This window comes from Hyla sarda, chromosome 4 (assembly GCF_029499605.1).
Source record: "Hyla sarda isolate aHylSar1 chromosome 4, aHylSar1.hap1, whole genome shotgun sequence".
NCBI lineage: Eukaryota > Metazoa > Chordata > Amphibia > Anura > Hylidae > Hyla > Hyla sarda.
This window is the reverse complement of record NC_079192.1, coordinates 47,014,177-47,034,542: the sequence shown is the minus strand read 5'-3', so window position 1 is coordinate 47,034,542 and position 20,366 is coordinate 47,014,177. Positions and strand designations below refer to the sequence as shown.

At 40.7% G+C, this 20,366-nt stretch overlaps 1 protein-coding gene across 2 annotated transcripts in view; it reads right to left on the bottom strand.

Annotated features, from left to right (window-relative positions):
- Positions 1–20,366, bottom strand: part of ADGRL1 (adhesion G protein-coupled receptor L1) — a 391,958-nt gene that overhangs the window by 55,986 nt on the left and 315,606 nt on the right. The window contains exon 5 of one of the 2 annotated variants that reach the window (XM_056570743.1): positions 9,260–9,274. The exons of the other annotated variant lie outside the window; for it this stretch is intronic. Coding sequence (XP_056426718.1) covers positions 9,260–9,274 — 15 coding nt within the window. The remainder of the gene's footprint in view (positions 1–9,259; positions 9,275–20,366) is intronic. 2 annotated transcript variants of the gene reach the window in all.

Sequence of the window (20,366 nt, the reverse complement as noted above, 5' to 3'; positions counted from 1 at the left end):
ATACTACAGAGGAAATTCTTTTCTTTTTGGAATGCTCTCTGCTGACATCACGAGCACAGTTCTCTCTGCTGACGTTATTATAATAATAATAACGCTTTATTTATTGTTGTTCTTAGTGGGATTTGAACCCAAGTCCCCAGCACTGCAAGGCAACAGTGCTAACCACTGAGCCACCATGCTAACCTTAGCATACATCTGCTATGCATCTGCTATGCATGGTTGCTAAAATGGACAGAGATGTCAGCAGAGAGCACTGTGCTCGTGATGTCATCAGTGTTCCAAAAAGAAAGGAATTTCCTCTGTAGCATTCAGCAGCTAATAAGTACTGGAAGGATTAAGATTTTTAAATAAAAGTAATTTGCAAATCTGTTTAACTTTCCAGAGCCAGTTGATTTAAAAGAAAAAGGTTTTTCACCGGAGTACCCCTTTAATGGACTCTGGTCTTTTTTCAACCTTATGAACTATGTAACTAGTTTGCCTATTCAGGATTTCTGGTTGCTTTATGTTTAATCTATATCTTCTCCATTTTTTTTTGTTTATTGTGGCTTACAACTATTGAATGAGGCCACAAGGTGCAAAAGCATGGGGCCTGTGTTAGACCACAGATGATGGATTTCTGTCAGACGCAAAACTGTCTGAATGTGCTAATAAATAAATGGTATATCGCCAGCTTTAGGGCTAGCGCACACCAAATTGTATTACAACTACTTGGAAATTGTTCTATGTACTGTTATTTGGTATCCATAGACAGAATTCTTATGAAGGTGTGTAGTTCTGCTAGATTCCAACAAAGGACAATGCCCTAGAAGCATAGCATCATACAGGCACCCTATAATGTAAGCTGTAATCAATGAATGTCACCGTACGAAGCCTCTGGGTATTTTGTGCCATATGTGTGAGGCCTTTGAGTAGTTTCGCTTCATGACTCACAACTGTGTCTCAACGTGTTATCCCCTAAGGCTGGATTCACAGTACAGAATATCCAGGCGGACATTCTGTGTACAGTAGGTGCTGGCTGAATCAGTCGGCTCTAGGACCGTTCGGACATGCTCTGTCTCCATAGACGTCTATACATTTCCAAGGATATTCAGCCAAAAGAGTGAATGTGGTTATTCTTTCGGCAAAATGTGAAATTTTAATTTCTGCAGTGTGCATGGTGCAGCAGAATAACCTTTAAAGGGGTACTCCGGAGAAAACCTTTTTTCTTTTAAATCAACTGGCTCTGGAACGTTAAACAGATTTGCAAATTACTTCTATTAAAAAATCTTAATCCTTCCAGTACTTATTAGCTGCTGAATGCTACAGAGGAAATTCCTTTCTTTTTGGAACACTGATGACATCACGAGCACAGTGCTCTCTGCTGACATCTCTGTCCATTTTAGCAACCGTGCATAGCAGATGAAATCCTAAGGGCAGCATGGTGGCTCAGTGGTTAGCACTGCTGCCTTGCAGTGCTGGGGACTTGGGTTCAAATCCCACTAAGGACAACAATAAATAAATGAAGCGTTATTATTATTATAATAACGTCAGCAGAGAGAACTGTGCTCGTGATGTCATCAGAGAGCATTCCAAAAAGAAAAGAATTTCCTCTGTAGTATTCAGCAGCTAATAAGTACAGGAAGGATTAAGGTTTTTTAATAGAAGTAATTTACAAATATGTTTAACTTTCTGCCACCAGTTGATTTAAAAGAAAAAAGGTTTTCACCGGAGTACCCTTTTAAGACAATGGGAGGCTGCTACAATGGAATTTCTGAGCAGAATTTCTCCACTTGGAAATTCCATAGTGTGAATGTAGCCTTACTGTGCATCACTGTTACCCTCCAGAACAGTTATTACAATTCTTCATAACTACATCCTGCTGTACCTCCGCTGTATTTTGTCCTTCATAAGTAAACTATGATAAATGAAGTGAAGTAGTGTCTTAGGGGGATTAGAAGATGGTTTCTTGAGAATGAAAAATTCATATACCTCTCTATTTTTGGGCATTAGGTGACCATGGATATGTGCTTTTATATTATCATTTATGACTACTTTGAAAAGACCTTCTTTTAAAGCAGTATGGGGCTAGTGTAGTATAATGTCATTTTTATAGCAGCAACAAAGATACCATCAGTAAACCCTTGTTAGAAGAACATACCCCTAAAGAGCTCACAGCCCCAGCATGCCCCATCCCATAAATAAGCTTCCCGTTATAAGAACACCCCATCAAGCTGTATGTTTCATAGTACATTTGCTGATTTTTCAACTACTGTGACTATACTGGATATTTTTCTATAAATAAATCCATTTGCTTTGCATGCAAATGGAATGAAATGAATGGAAATGTGCAATTAAACATATGTCAATTACATACACTTATTTATGATGATGATTATTATTATTATTTAATCTAATACCTGATTCATTGAGGGTTGTATTCAGACTTGGCTTAGCTATGATGAAGAGTTAGATACTGCCAGTATACTAAAGGTATAGAGCAGTGTTCTTCAACCTGCGGACCCCCAGATGTTGCAAAACTACAACTCCCAGCATGCCCGGACAGCCGTTGGCTGTCCGGGCATGCTGGGAGTTGCAGTTTTGCATTATCTGGAGGTCCGCAGGTTGAAGAACACTGGTATAGAGTCCTACAGGGAATGCCCCATGGGGTTAAACAATAAACAAATTAAAGGGTGCCTTTCATCAAATATACTTTTTATATATTAAAGATTAATGTATGCAGAATAACTTTCCAATTGCATGTTATTAAAAAATATGCTTCTTTCTATTTAATTTTCCACTTTGAAAAAATGACCACTAGGGGTCTCCATACCAGTCCTTTTTTTATAGATTTCAGACTCATGCAGGAGTCCTAAATCTCAGACAGCAGCCGGGACACAGACAAGCTCACCACTGCTCACTGCCAGGGAGCAGTGTTGAGCTTGTCTGTGTCCCGGCTGCAGTCTGAAATTTAGGACTCCAGCAGGAGTCTGAAATCTATAAAAAAGGACTGGTAGGGAGACCCCTAGTGGTCGTTTTTTCAAAGTGGAAAATTAAATAGAAAGAAGCATATTTTTTAATAACATGCTATGTGAAAGTTATTCTGCATACATTAATCTATAATATATCAAAAGTTTTTTTGATGAACGGTACCCTTTAACTATCCTCCAAAAGAAAAAAATCTGTCTTTCTATAGCCACCTACAGGTAGCTACCATGCAAATCCATACACTACTCCTAAAAGAGCCTTAAAACATGCCTAGTGATATTAGCTTAACCCTAGTTATCCCTAGTCATGTTTCAAGGCTCTTTTAAAATATTAACTTACACTGTAACTACCTACAGCTGAAACAATAGAGACAGTTTTCTTTCTTCAGGCAAACCGTTAACTTGCATATATTATGTTGTATATTTCAAAAATACTGGTGCCCATATGCCTTTAATAGCTGACAGCTAAATGCTTGCTTGACTGACAGCTATTGCTCTTGATTCCTGAACACGCAGTCATACTCTGCTGAGCCTGCATGTATGGTAAGTGAACTGAGGGAAATAAGCCACGGTCAGATGTTTCTAGCCGTGGCATTTCCTAAGGAAAAATAAAGGGATCGGGCATTGACATTCAACATGCCTGATCCTTGTTTTCTCTGAAATCCATCTCATGGGGAAATGTTGGGAGGTCTTCATATATGTAAAATAGTTGGCCAGTCCCATCAAAATCGATGAGGTCAGTCAACTTTAATGTATATGGAGGCATTAACTCTATTAGGGTTTATGGCCTTCTCTAACTCTGGTACGGACTCAACAGAAGAAAACCAAGAGACCATATAATCTCACTACATTTTTATCTACTGTAGTCATTTAAATGGGCACTCTCATTAAAACAATTTTTTGCTATTGCACTCCTTAAGGTAAATAAAAAATATTTCTAATATACTTTGTTTAAAAAAAATGAAGTTTTTTATGTTTTATTTGTGCTTAAAAAAGCTCAAGAGCACATTTTCCCCCATCTTATACACAGACTTAGGACTGATGCCCAAACACAGGAAGTGCAGCCTGGAGTGCTGAGGGGAGGGGGGTGTGTCCAACCAACAGCAAATGGCAGTTAAGTGTGAGAAGAGCTATGATTGGATGAGGCTGGACACACCCCTCTCAGCACTCCAGGCTGCACTTTCTGTGTTTGGGCTTTGGTCCAAAGTCTGTGTATAAGATGGGGGGAAATGTGCTCTTGAGCTTTATTAAGCACAAATAAAACATAAAAAGCGTCAGTTTTTTAAACAAACTATATGAGAAATATTTTTTATTTACCATAAGGAGCGCAATAGCAAAAATGAGTTTTAATGAGAGTTGACCAGAATTAAAGTCTTCCCTTACAAAACAAAGAGTAGAATGGTTTCCTATTGCTACTATGAGCACACCAAGAAGCTTTGTTGACTATCTGCAAGTTGACTAAAAAACAGTGAACAATGAGCTTAGTTGACTATCTCTACGTGGACCACTCTAAGAGGACAGAGAGCCTCACTGCCTATCCTCGTTTTGACCACACAATGAAACCAGTTTTTTGGTGTTCAAACATGCTAATTTTGTACCCATTTAATGACGTTATTGACTGTTTTTTAAGGGGTGTCCTTGTAACTGGGGTTCCTTTTATGGCAATGGGAATGACCCGGCTGTAAAATATTCCGATAGGGGTGTTCTTGTAACAGGTTTTAGTTCAGTTAGACAGCTTACACAGCAACACAGAAAGAAAGGGAGTTAATCTCAGACACCTGTAGGGAGAAGAGTGAAGTCAGAGAGAGAGTGCGTGTTGTACGGTGGTGTGGTATCCGCCTGCTCACAAAGGAAGTTGTTAGAAGTGACAAAAGCCTATAATGTAAAGACAATTTTGTCACCAAGTCATGAGATGTTGGGTGGAAACTGGTGGAGTTTGTCCCTCTCCCACAGAGGGACACAAACAGGGGATTTAGGAGGCACCTATATGGGGAGGTAGATGTTTATTACATGGAGCAACATGGGACATATAAGAAGAAAGATACTGAACAATGAACTAAACTAAAATCATTTTAACATGGAACACAGTCTACACAGAAAAGGTAAATGAGTTGGTAAAGCTGGACTTATAGGGGGAGATTACTTTGATATATGGATTTTTGGGGAGATTCATTAAAGATGAATCATAAGGAAAGGTCATATGGAGTAATTGGAAATGTTTATTAGGAAAATAGGAAATATAGGGAGCATACATAGGAATTAATAAGAGGAGTTATTGAGAGGGATATATGACTTAATAAGTCAAATTATAGTGAGAAGTTATATGGAGTAATAGGAGAGTTTATATGAAGAAATAGGAGGGAATAAATGAGGGGTTTTATGTATAAGAGGATAAAATATAGGAAAGGTTATATGGAGTAATAGGAAAAATATACAGGAAGGTTATACAGAGTAATAGGAGGAGATATAGGAGAGGTTATATGGGTAATAGGAGGAGATATAGGAGAGGTTATATGGGTAATAGGAGGAGATATAGGAGAGGTTATATGGGTAATAGGAGGAGATATAGAAGAGGTAATATGGGTAATAGGAGGAGATATAGGAGAGGTTATATGGAGTAATAGGAGGAGATATAGGGAGAGGTTATATGGGTAATAGGAGGAGATATAGGAGGTTATATGGAGTAATAGGAGGAGATATAGGAGAGGTTATATGGAGTAATAGGAGGAGATATAGGAGAGGTTATATGGGTAATAGGAGGAGATATAGGAGAGGTTATATGGAGTAATAGGAGGAGATATAGGGAGAGGTTATATGGGTAATAGGAGGAGATATAGGGAGAGGTTATATGGGTAATAGGAGGAGATATAGGGAGAGGTTATATGGGTAATAGGAGGAGATATAGGGAGAGGTTATATGGGTAATAGGAGGAGATATAGGAGGTTATATGGGTAATAGGAGGAGATATAGGGAGAGGTTATATGGGTAATAGGAGGAGATATAGGAGAGGTTATATGGGTAATAGGAGGAGATATAGGGAGAGGTTATATGGAGTAATAGGAGGAGATATAGGAGAGGTTATATGGGTAATAGGAGGAGATATAGGGAGAGGTTATATGGGTAATAGGAGGAGATATAGGGAGAGGTTATATGGGTAATAGGAGGAGATATAGGAGAGGTTATATGGGTAATAGGAGGAGATATAGGGAGAGGTTATATGGGTAATAGGAGGAGATATAGGGAGAGGTTATATGGGTAATAGGAGGAGATATAGGAGAGGTTATATGGGTAATAGGAGGAGATATAGGAGAGGTTATATGGGTAATAGGAGGAGATATAGGAGAGGTTATATGGGTAATAGGAGGAGATATAGGGAGAGGTTATATGGGTAATAGGAGGAGATATAGGGAGAGGTTATATGGAGTAATAGGAGGAGATATAGGAGAGGTTATATGGGTAATAGGAGGAGATATAGGAGAGGTTATATGGGTAATAGGAGGAGATATAGGAGAGGTTATATGGGTAATAGGAGGAGATATAGGAGAGGTTATATGGGTAATAGGAGGAGATATAGGAGAGGTTATATGGGTAATAGGAGGAGATATAGGGAGAGGTTATATGGAGTAATTAAAGAAGCTATAAGGAGATGTTTTATGAGAGTAATATATTGGAAAAGATATATGAAATAACAGGGAAAAGATATAGGAATAATTTATATGGAACAATAGTTGGAGGTATGGGTTAGGATATAATGGTGTAATATGAGAAAATATGGGGGTTATATGGAGTAATAGAAGATATCAGGGAAGTTATACTGAGTAATATATATAAGGGGAGTTTTATGAAGTAATAAAAAGAGATACAGGGGGAGGATATATGGAGTAATTGGAGGAGATATAGGGGAAGGTTTATTGAGTAACAGAAAGAGCTATATAAGTTTATATGGCGTAATAGGAGGAAATATAGGGAGGTTATATGGAGTAATAGGAGAAAATATAGGGGCAGGTTATAAGGAGTAATTGGAGAAAATATGCGGGTAGGTTATATGGAGTTATAGGAGATATAGGAAAGTAATAGGAGGGGTTATATGAAGTAATAATGTGAAATATAGGGGAGTTTATATGACGTAATAGGAGAAGATATAGGGAGAGGGTATATTGAGTAATAGGAGGAGATATAGGTAGAGGTTATGTAGAATAATTGGTAAGATTATAGGAGCTGTCATATGGAGTAATAGGAGAAGATATAGGGAAATATATGGCGTAATAGGAGGAATATAGGCAGTGGGTTTATGGAGAAAAAGGAGAAATTATAGGATAGGTATTAAGAAGACATATGGGGGGGGGTGTATGGAGTAATAAGCGAACATATAGGGACAGGTAATATGTAGAAAAATGAAAAGTATACAGTATGAGCTAATAGGAGAAGATATAGGATATAGATAAATGGAGTAAAAGGAGGAGAGATAGGGAAAAGTTATGTGAAAATATTAGGATATATTATATGGAGTGATAGGAGGAGATATAGGGGAGGGTATATGGAGAAACAGGAGGAGATATAGGAGAGGTTACATTAAGTAACAGGAATAGGTAAAGGGAAGATTATATGGAGTAATAGGAGGAAATATAGGGGAGGGTATAAGGAGTGATAGGGGGATATATAGGTAGAGGTTAAATGGAGATATAGGGGGAGGTTATATGAATTAATAGAATGGAGTAACAGAAGATATATTTTATAATAGGAATCAGATTGGAAACAGATTAGGAGCTTTAGTACTATAAGCAGAACATGTATATGGTTCAACAGGGCAACATAAAGGTTAAACTGAGAAAAATGATGAGGTAAAGAATCAATGTTAGGTGCTATATGGAAAGGATATATGTACAGAAATAGCAGAAATTTCAGCTCTTAATTCCACCCACAGAGAATGCACCCGCCGTGGTTTTTTTTTACTGTATCAATAGACAGGTCTGTGCACAGGCGGAAGGAGAGACCAGATTAATGGCGTTAGTAATCAGAGTGCGGCACAGAGCAGAGAGATGAGAGGTTAATCATCACCACGGGGGTGCTGTATGTTATCAGCGAACACTACAATCCATCCCCCATATCCTGATCTCTGACCATTTTCCCAATTCCTTAAGGAGCAGCCAGACCCTCTGAAAATGTACTAGGTCCAGTTGTGATATACATCCTATAAGCATTGTGTCCTCTTCGCCGTTTCTATAATTGACACAAATGTCTGTACGGGCGCTGTTTACAGCGTGACGCCTTCTGCGGACATACAAACACCGACATCATGTACATTTTACATAAGGTGTTGCTGCAGAGCTGCCTTATATTAAGCCTCCCCTGACAAAAGTATCAATGCTGTAAGGGAGAAGGAGTTCCCTTCCTTGAAAGAAAATAATAATTAAAAAAAAGGGGGTGAAGAGGGCAGAACAGAAATTTAAGGAAAATAAATGGTGTATAATTAAATTAGGAGGGGAAAATGACAGAGAGAGGGGAGCGGAGGGAAGAGAGTGAAAAAGTAGGGAAAAGCTGAGGGGAATAATTGAGGTAGGCCAGGTTTCTGGAGGTTGCTATGGAAACATGACGGGATAAGAGGACGGGAGTGAGGAATGACGGGAGGCTGGAGGTTGCAGAGTATTTCACCACTAAACCCTTATCTTCCACGATCCTGCTAACTACGGCTAAATTGTTCCCTACAAAGCTGGTCACCACTAACCCTTTCCCTGCCAGAAATATTATTACGTCTTCATAAGCAATGTGCCAATGACCTTTTTCCTCTGACAGACATCTTAAAATGGCTGCTCCTTCCACCTTTTGCAAACTTGTGAGCCTTATCATTTGCTTAAAATATTCTTACTGCCTTAATGACTTCACGGCATGAAGTTCTGTATTTACATTTTCTTTTTTTTTATGTAGGTGAAATGCGTCTCCAACCTAATCTCATTTACTGCTTAGAAATGCGCCACTATCCTATAGAGTTCCTAAAATACCATCTCGATCTCGCCTTTAAAAAGAAGCTCTAATCCTAACATATAACCCTAACCCTTTACAATGCTAAATCCTCTCCATGTTGTGGGGAATTTCAGGATTTTATACTGGTTCAAATACACTCCAGCTCTTGTAATCCTTAAAAAGCGAAAGGGATTAGAGGGGGGTAACAGGGTCAACAAAGGGGGAACAGAGGAGGAGGGGTGGAGAGAAAAGGAAAAATTAGGATTCCAACATTAATTATGGGCGGAATTAACGAGTCACCGTGAGGGTAACAGGAAGGGACCAATGAAAATTACCTTTTTGCTCCACTTCTATTCACGCATCAGAAAAGAAAGAGAGAGAAAAATATCAAATGAAAAAGAGGATAGGAAAAAGGAGAGAAAGATATTCATGAGTGTCATTACCAAACCACCACTTAAGGTACCATGAATCTAAACCCTCCCTCCACCCCAGATACCCCCACCACAAAAGACAAACTCAGAACTATATACCCAATGTGTGATGTTGGGGAGGGGAAGGGGTCTTGAGTTCCCAGTAGAGGGTCCTGTAAAGAGAGAGGGAGTGACTAGAGATGTCTGGGGTTGGGGAAGATTAGGAAAGGACAGATTGGATGGAAACGTATGGTAGAACTGACTGTGAATTCATTGAGCATGGCAGAAAAAAAAGAAATCACAACATGAAGGGGGGCATGTATGTGACAGCAGAGGTGATGGGAAATGATGCCTCAAAAAGGACTTGCAAAGACATAAAAGGGGTAATGAGAAAAGAAAGCGGGGAAAACAAACTGAGTGAGAAGTACTTCAAAACATACGAACAAGGCTCATGGACATTTGGTGACATGACTACCAGTGATCTTCACCGAAAGAAGACAAACATGGGATGAGGATAGTCAACAAGTCGAAGCGGAAAGTAAAGGAGAGTGAGGAATGCATATGGACTATGAAGCAAAATAGAAAAACTGAAAATGTGAAGTGTTTTACAGGAATGGATGTAGGAAGAACTGTGCATGTTGTGGAAGGTCTTGAGGGTTTTGGTAATGGATTGTGAAGGGAGGAAATGGAAAGAGATTGAAGTGGATGTACTAAATCTCGGGAAGAAAGGATTTGACAGGAGGGATGAAATGTGGTGGTAAGAAAGTGTGTCCATGGTTCCCCGGGCTCTGCAAACGAAAAAAAGGAGAGTTGGTTGATGGAATAGAGGAGACCGTAGTATGAGGGTGAAGAACCAGGGAAGGGATTTATGACTGGGGCAGATTCAGGGGAGACACACTCAAGGAATCTGCAATGTAAAAGTTAATATTTACAGACAAGCAAAGTTACAAACAGGCAGAGAATGTAAAATAGGCCAAGATTTAGCAAAATGTGCTAAGGTTTTGCAGTCCTTATCTCACACCCATGGAAATAAGAATTATGGAGTGCTAAACCTTGCCACCATCTGATAACTCTAGGGCAGAGGAATATATTGCGAGATGAAGACAAGCAGAGTGAGAGAGAGAGAAAAAAGACAGAGGCAGAGCAAAAATCTAACTCCGAAAGAAAATTGAGAAATGTCATTCAGTTTGAAAGATGAGACAAATACATTTTGTTTTTGTTTTTGTTTTTTTTAAAGAGACAGATGAGAAAGATAGAGACAGCCGATTGAAGGCAGAACAAGTCAGGAGCAACAGAATGAAAATTGCTAAGAGAGAGGGACAGGCAGAGGGAGAAAGAGACAGAGCGTGACAGCCTTGGCAGAACGTCCTGGGGATAGAAGCAGTATATTAATGAGCCAAGCCTGGAAAGAAAAGGAAATAGTTAAACGTTGTAAATACACAATGCACCTTGCTTTCCCACATGGCTCCATAACTCTCTGACTAAAAAAAAAAAGGCATGCAGAACATTGTAGAGACCTGTCAGTCTGTTTGCATACTGGAGGATGTGCAGAGCACTATGGGTGCAGAACAGTATTATGTCTGTGTCCGCTCTGCGATGTAACTACCGGTCATGAGTCTACAAGTCACTGAGTAGCAATTAAAATGCATGCAAATATTCACCTTGTGTATCAGTGTGTGCAGTGAATAGCAATCGTTATCCATAGCGGGAGATGATACATTCTTAGATGTGCCCTGACAAGTATCTGGAGCTCAGTGTGTTGGATACTAATTCATTCTTAATCCAGGCTGGGTATAACAATATTCCTAGTCAGTAGGTGACACTCTATATTCACGTATGCCTCCAAGTTTGTAATAGCAATCTCTATGTGCATGCAAAGTTTACCCTTATATGTGATAGTATAAGCCTCCATTTTAGAACAGGGCTACAATGTATTCGGAACAGGTGTGTACCTATTCACCAGACACCAAACGGTGCCAAACAATGGCCAGATTATTGCAAAGCTGGGATTCGGTGATAGGCAAGGTGAAAAGATAGGCTCAGATGAGAACATTGTATGGATACATAACAAACAGAAATGATTAAGAAAATAAATGAAAATTGATGTTGGTACATTACGAAGGCGTTCTGTAGGAAAAAAAAGAGTGACCCCTCCTCCCCCCCCCCCACATACTGATATTAAAGGCATTAATGGCATATACTAGCGACCTATTATCAGTATATGGCTTGGTTCAAGAGTAGCAAAACTCAGGAACTGCCCAGATATGTAAAAAATAGATCATTACTACCATGGTATACTATGTGCACCTATAAATAACATTTCCCCACTCTTCCACCATTTAGTAATTTATCAGTATATTTTATATTATGTGCAACATTTTTTTCCCTACTCCTCTGCTATTGTAATTTATCTGTATATTTTATACTTATATTTATCACTTTTGGCCACTGAATAGTGATGTGTGACTCAAAGTATGATGTCCCATCCCATTATGGTAACAGAGATTAGAGTTTACATTCTGGATGGTCCTGTTTTCTGTTTTGGGAATTGTTAATGAGTCCTGGAAATAAATGACAGGTCAGTAGATGGGATGAATACTAAAAGATATAGAACACAGTTCATATCAGCTCACCCTCGTAGCCGGCGCATGGACCAGGCGTGGACTCCGCCCCAAACAATGGAAAAGGAAGTGGAATGTCCAGAGCTTGACTCTGGGAACAGGTACTTTATTGAAAAGCCAGGGAGAACAACCAGGTACACAGAGATGTGTGACGCGTTTCGGCTCGCGTTACTGAGCCTTAGTCATACAATGACTAAGGCTCGGTAACGTGAGCCTTGTATGACTAAGGCTCGGTAACGCAAGCCGAAATGCGTCACACATCTCTGTGTAACTGTTTGTTCTCCCTGGCTTTTCAACAAAGTACCTGTTCCCAGAGTCAAGTGCTGGACATTCTTCTTCCTTTTCCAGTACTAAAAGATGGAATAAAAATTTTAGAAAAGTTTAAAAAAGTATGTGAAAAAATTAACACACCAATGGAAAACTAAAACAAATTTCATAGCTGATCTGGCTTCATAAAACACAGGCCCATCAAATCCAATTTATAATCTACTGTGTTGATCCACAGAAAGGTAAAGGTTTCTATGAGGTGGATGTCCATTGCCCCATATCAAATTATGTTTAGTTTATGTTATTGATCAGGCACTTCTGCAGAAAGGATATCTTATCCTGGATTAAATATCTAAGATATGGTCTCTTATAGAATCATACAGAAAAATGTACTCTATCTGTATTATGTTTCTCTATAGACATCATGAATGGATAGGGTGGGAATAGAACAATATGGTAAAAGCAACTGGTAGCAGTGGCAGCAGCCCAAACATATTCAGCTAAATACACTGCTCAAAAAAATAAAGGGAACACTAAGATACCACATCCTAGATCTGAATGAATGAACTAATCATATGAAATACTTTCGTCTTTACATAGTTGAATGTGCTGACAACAAAATCACACAAAAAATATCAATGGAAATCAAATTTATCAACCCATGGAGGTCTGGATATGGAGTCACACTCAAAATCAAAGTAGAAAACCACACTACAGGCTGATCCAATTTTGATATAATGTTTGTGTGGCCTCAACGTGCCCGTATTATCTCCCTACAATGCCTGGGCATGCTCCTAATGAGGTGGCAGATGGTCTCCTGAGGGATGTCCTCCCAGACCTGGACTAAAGCATCTGTGGTAGCCCTTGGGGGGTGTATGGTAGTGGTGGTATGGTATCGGTATATGAGGGGTTAATGTTAACCCTATAGTTCGTGACGCCAGGCTAAGGGCTGGTATGCTGAGGTAATGCTCCGGCCTATCGCCGCCCTTCCCAGTAACGATAGGTGCATGAAATGACTGAAGGTCCACAAGGAGATTGAACTTGAACAACTTTACTTAAGTGCTTGCGATACATCCAAGGCACAGTAACAGTCCCATACAAACAGTCCTTATATCGCTCAGTGACTGACAGTTGTTGCGGACCTTGAGCTGTTTAGAAAGTATCTGAATTTAGGGTAGATATTTGCAGATCCGTCCAAATTTAGGGGTTATATTAGGTCCGGTGATGCTGCAGAGTGTTTGGGGATTGATACACTCTCTATTCTGAATTACTCAGCCGTTGCCGCAAGGCTCGGGCCTAACTCACTGCGATAGTTGCTGCGCAGATCCTTCTCGTTTGTCAGCCCAGGAACAAGAGAGAGAAAACATGGCCGCCGCTCCCTTATATGGGCAGGGGGCGGGGTGAATCCGATTGGCCCGAACATCCGTCACTCACCACTACACAGAATAATGGGATTGTATACGTCACCGGGCCTCCAAAGGTCCTTAAGCAGAATACCATAGAGTTTACCTAGTCACGTGACCCGCAGGTCCTGCAACACTATGGAACCGGTAATTAACCATTTATTTACATATATTACTATATTTAGATCACCCTTACATAAATTACTAGGCTATTAGTTGGAATAGAGACGACAAGGGGTAGGCTACACAACAGGGATCCCCACGTCCTAGGGACTCTGGCTATGGGGACCCACACATACATAGGTACCGTATAAGATGCGGTATCGGGACACCCCACATCCGCCAACTCCTGGACAGTCTGTGGTGCAATGTGGCGTTGGTGGATGAAGACAGACATGATGTCCCAGATGTGCTCAATCGGATTCAGGTTTGGGGAATGGGCAGGCCAGTCCATAGCATCAATGCCTTCCTCTTGCAGGAACTGCTGACATACTCCAGCCACATGAGGTCTAGCGTTGTCTTGCATTAGGAGGAACCCAGGGCCATCCGCAACAGCATATGGTCTCACAAGGAATCTGAGGATCTCATCTCGGTACCTAATGGCAGTCAGGCTACCTCTGGCAAGAACATGGAGGGCTGTGCGGCACCACAAAGAAATGCCACCACACACAATTACTGACCCGCCGCCAAACCAGTCATGCTGTAGGATGTTGCAGGCAGCAAATTGTTCTCCACGGCGTCTCCAGACTCTGTCACGTCTGTCACATGTGCTCAGTGTGAACCTGCTTTCATCTGTGAAGAGCACAGGGTGCCAGTGGGGAATTTGCCAATCTTTGTGTTCTCTGGTAAATGCCAAACGTCCTGCACGGTGTTGGGCTGTAAGCACAACCCCCATCTGTGGTCGTCGGGCCCTCATACCACCCTCATTGAGTCTGTTTCTGACCGTTTCAGTGGACCTATGCACATTTGTGGCCTGCTGGAGGTCATTTTGCAGGGCTCTGGCAGTGCTCCTCCTGCTCCTCCTTGCACAAAGGCAGAGGTAGCGGTCCTGCTGATGGGTTGTTGCCCTCCTGCGGCCTCCTCTACGTATGTCTCCTGATGTACTGGCCTGTCTCCTGGTAGCGCCTCCATGCTCTGGACACTACGCTGACAGACAAAGAAAACCTTGCCACAGCTCGCATTGATGTGCCATCCTGGATGAGCTGAACTACCTGAGCCACTTGTGTGGGTTGTAGACTCTGTCTCATGCTACCACTAGAGTGAAAGCACCACCTGCATTCAAAAGGGACCAAAACATCAGCCAGGAAGCATAGGAACTAATAAGTGGTCTGTGGTCACCACCTGAAGAACCACTCCTTTATTGGGGATGTCTTGCTAATTGCCTATAATTTCCACCTGTTGTCTGTTCCATTTGAACAACAGCATGTGAAATTGATTGTCAATCAGTGTTGCTTCCTGAGTGGACAGTGTGATTTCACAGAAGTGTCATTGCCTTGGAGTTACATTGTGTTAAGTGTTCCCTTTATTTTTTTGAGCTGTGTATTTTGATGGATGTAGAAAACAAGAATGAGCAGTGCAGGGTTCAGACTTTATACAAATACACCGTCTTCTAGTCAGATGTGCCACATGCAGGCTGGCACCCCTGGCTTATTTTTATTGCCTTGTGATTCAGATGCCCTGCAGTAATGGATTCTGTCTTGGTGACTGGCTCACTTTTACAGGGAACCTGGCACCCATGTCATTTAATAACTCTTCATGGTTTTAGTTATGCTGGATGATAAGGAATAGTGCAGAAAATAAACTGTATTATAAATACCTCTAAATATTTATCTGGGTGGATACACTTGTCTCAGTAGCTCTGCTGCAATCACCCCAATTATGGTGACATTGGAGCATCTTTGGGATTACCGTGGGAGCTCTTTGACTAATAAGACAAGTGGCTCTGCCAAGATGACTAGTCCTGCATAATAACAATGGAACCAGCTCAACTAAAAGTATACCAATAGGGCAGTTAAAGAGTCCCACAACATCGGGGAAATGGTTTAGACTCAAATAATCCAGATGACAGGTTTCCTTTAAGGTAAGGATTTAAGTATTTACCTTCACCTGTGGTGGCTTTGCATGCAAAATGCTCAGGATCCCAGCAGAGGTCCGTTTGATGAAGAAGAAATATTTATTAATGACAGTCCTTAGTAGGGGAGAACCCCTTTAACCTTTTTTAGTTCTGTTATTCTAGGATGTGAGCTGTCAGTGCTCTGTTGTTTCGTCACCTTCATTTTAATGTACCATTGTTCTAAGATCTCAGCTGTTAGTGAACTTAGTGGTCTGTGCCCTATTGTTCCAACTGTCCACGTAGCATTGTTTTTAGATCTCAGCTGCCTATGTACTATTGTTCGTAGGTTGTAACTGTCCAAGTGCCATTATTTATAGATATTAGCTGTCCAAGTGCCATTGTTCTTAGATGTCAGTTGTCCAAGTGCTATTGTTCTTAGAAGTCAGCTGTCCATGTGCCATTGTTCTTAGATGTCAGCTGTCCATGTGCCATTGTTCTTAGATGTCAGTTGTCCGTGTGCCATTGTTCTTAGATGTCAGTTGTCCATGTGCCATTGCTCTTAGATGTCAGCTGTCCATGTACCATTGTTCTTAGATGTCAGTTGTCCGTGTGCCATTGTTCTTAGATGTCAGTTGTCCATGTGCCATTGCTCTTAGATGTCAGCTGTCCATGTACCATTGTTCTTAGATGTCAGTTGTCCGTGTGCCATTGTTCTTAGATGTCAGTTGTCCATGTGCCATTGTTCTTAGATGTCAGTTGTCCATGTGCCATTGTTCTTAGATCCAGCTGTTTGTGTGCCGATGTTCTTGGATCTCAGCTGTCCATAATCCATATTTTTTAGATCTCATCTGTTCGTGTACTATTGTTCTTTGATCTCAGCAGTCTATGTGACAATGTTTTTAGAAATAAGCTATCCATGTACCATTGTTCATTTATTTCAGCTGTCCATTTGCCATTGTTTTTAGATTTGAGCTCTCGACATGCCATTTTTCAGATCTTAGTTCAATTGTTCTCTCAGCTGAGATCCGAGGTCAATGGCACATTAACCAGCTAGATCCCAGGACAATGGCACATTGACTAGCTAGTAGGGATCCGCCGATATTGGGGCATTATCGGATTATCGGCAAGGTAATTGCCAATACTGATAACGTCCAAAATCATGAATATCGGCCGATAATATCAGCCAAACTGATAATAGGTCGATCCCTACCAGCTAGATCCAAGAACAATGAAACATGGACAGCTTGGAACTAAGAAAAGTGGCTCATGGACAGCTCAGATTCAAAGGCAATCTGTCACCTGTATTTGCTGCTAAGGAGCTGCAGATGCAGTTAGATAGATGTTAAGATATAAAACTAACCTAAGTTTTCTGCAGCTAATGGTGGTTCCCAAACATAGTAAAGGAAAACGGTCATCTGTTCACCCACACTGAACCCAATACACTGGGTTATAGTGTTGGTGAACAGGAGACCGATGAGGGGTTCAGCAAATTACGTACTGGAGGAGTGCCCGCCAGCTCAATATGTATATTCATTGTTGCGGATCATTTGAGTGCTGCGCCGACTGAGTGCTCACGTGACCCACAACAATGAATATTCAACTTGATGCCGCCTTTGGGATATGTTCCATACAGGATCTTATCGTTCTACCTACTTCATATATACACTGACTACAGTTTCCAGTTATACTTTATTCCTATTGATACCTTGATCCTAGTCTCACCCTGGCACGTTTGTACTTATATTTTGCTATTATTTTGCTTTCTATGTTGGTCTTTTTTCTCATGATTCTGTATGTTGACTGATTTACAGATATCTGATGAAGATCCATTTACGGATTGAAACGTCATTTAGTAATCTGTTGGATTGCTAAATTTGCGGAATAAAACGACATATTCTCAATTGCATATGAGTGCCGAATTTATTTCTGCTTATTAAAATTGAGCTGGCAGGCCCGCCTCCAGCGTGCAATTTACTGAAGATGAATGCCAATCTTTGGATGGACAGATCTCCATAGTGCATGTATGTATTTAACCCATTAACCCCTCATCAGTCTACTGTTCACCCACACTATAACCGAGTGTATTGGGTTTAGTGCGGGTGAACAGATGACCCTTTTCCTTTAAATTTCCTATGCATTTCTCGGACAAGAGTCAAGGAGGCACGCCTTCTAGCTCGCCCTCAAATCCCAGCCTCTCAAGATGGATGCCTCAAACTATCTATATACATCTCATTTCATTAAATCTGATTTTATCAGTACCAATATAGCCACTATAGCCGTGGACAATCTTTATATCTAGATTGTCAGTGTGCCATTGTTCTTTTATCTACATTGACAATGTGCCATTATTTCTTCATCTAGGCTGTCCGTGTGCCATTGTTCTTTCATCTAGGCTGTCAATGTGCCATTTTTCAGTTATCGAAGCTGTCAGGTCTCCCTTGTTCTTTGGTTTCAGTTATCAGTTTACTCTGTTTTAGGCTGTCGGTGTGCTATTTTTATTGGCCTTTTGGTCTCAGCTGTTGGAGTGTCTTTCTTATTGATTCTCATCTATCAGAATGGGATTGCTCAGGAATCACAATTCTCTGTGTTTTTGTTTTTTTTAAAGTAGGAAACAGGTGACATATCAAATTAACCAATTCGGTAGAAATTCAATGGGACCCCAAAACAGAAAAAGGAACCAAACCTGAGAATTGAAACTAGAGCAAGCTCATCCATGCAGATAGTAATTATAATTAGTTTTTGTATACAACCTGCACATACCCCATCTGTGAAGTATTTATATTAATGGGGATGACATTTTGCTATGGTTTAATCTGACCTTTGGGACACCCTCAGTCCTGACTGATGTGTAGAAGATCCCAGGGGGGCCTTAGAAAAATGTTTTTGCTAGTGGCGCAAGTTGGCTTGTGAAGGTGAACGGCCTTAATTGTAAAAAACAAAGGACATTTATTATATAATACCATATGGACAACGCTTTTCAAAAAGATTCTACTTCTTCAGACGAAGGAAAGTGGAATCTTTTTGAAAAGCGCTGTCTATATTGTATTAAATAATAAACATGCTGTGCTATTTTACATTGTGGTCCAAGGTCATTCACCTCCATGAACCGGCTTGTGCCCCCCCTCGAATCTTCTATACTTCAATTTACCGATCATCATTTGAGACATTGGTTTGGGATTCAGGCAGGCATATATATACTATATACGCAAGCATAGGTGTTAAGCCCTGAACTCAACACTCAAAGGTGAGCAGTTTACCATCTCGTATTGTGCCATGTGCATGCGAGGGGTATTTGTACCTGCGAGCATCCCACTGTTTTTTTTTCCCCATGTACTTTGTTAAATCCTGGGCCACAGCTTTCACTTAGTGCTGCGGCCCCTTCATTTTTCGGATCGGTGGAGGCCACAGAGGTCAGACCCCAATGATCATAAAGTGATGATGCATCTAACCAACAAACCATCAGTTTATGACATGGGAATACCTTGTTAAGATTTTAAGCAATGACACACATACTAGAAATATATAAGAATAGTGTAGCTGGGGGAGAAGGAATCCATTAGGCTAGGTTCACACGGTCGTTGTCTCCCATCCTGATTTTTTCCTGTCAATGCTGTACAAAAGGACCATACTACTAATGGATGCAGACTGATGCAAAGGGATGCCATTTAGTGGCATCCTTTTGCATCAGTTTTTTGTCCGTTACTATGAAAAGTCAGCCGCCTACAGACTCCTGCAGATAGGGGTATTACTACTACCATAATGGAACAGACTTATTTCCATGATGGAAGTAGTAGTTCCCTCAGCTGTGGGAGTTGGCGGTTGGTGAGACTACAGTAGTGCTTATACTACTACCCCCATCATGGAACAGAGTGTGTGTACAGAGGTTGGGTGATTGATCGCACTGGGTCTCACTTCTGAGACCAGATGGGATTATAAGCTATTAACCAGGGCAGTGGGCAGCATGCTTTGCTTCCCTGCGATGTATATACTGTCTTGTACTTTTATCTTAAAATCCCTTCCCGGGAGCCTGGCGGGTATGGGGATCAGCAGAAGGGAATGAAGTGACATGTCATGCGATCAATCCCTCAGCCCCTGTACTACTGCCCCCAACATGGAACAGACTCTGTTCCATGATGGGGGTAGTAGGACAAGCAATACTGTAGTCTTCTCAGCTATCCGCAGACTCCTGCAGCTGGCAGAACTATTACTCTCATCATGGAAACAAGTCTGTTCCCTGATGGGAGTAGTAGCCCCACAGCACTGCAGGAGTCCGCTGCTTTCACCTCTTCTGAGCATGCTCAGAAGTAATAACTGTTCAAAAATGAATTTTTAACCCGTTGTTTTTGGTGGGGAAAAAAAATACTGCATGCAACGTCTTTTCTCCGCTAAAAATAATGGAATAAGAACCAAACAAGTGCAAATGAATGATGAAGGACTGTAAAAAATCCCATTGACATCAATGGAATCTATTTACAGCCATTTGTAAACCACCTGCAAAAGGCTTGAATGGTTTTGAGAACGGGCATTAATTAACGGGGACAGACGTTAATGTGAACGAGCCCTAGTGTCATGGATGTAGACAGCTATAGTGATAAACAGAACATTACTCTAAAGAGAAACAACAGAGAATGGTCCAATGGTGTAAAAAAATATACATTTTACAATAATAAAAAAAAAGTAAAGAAAAA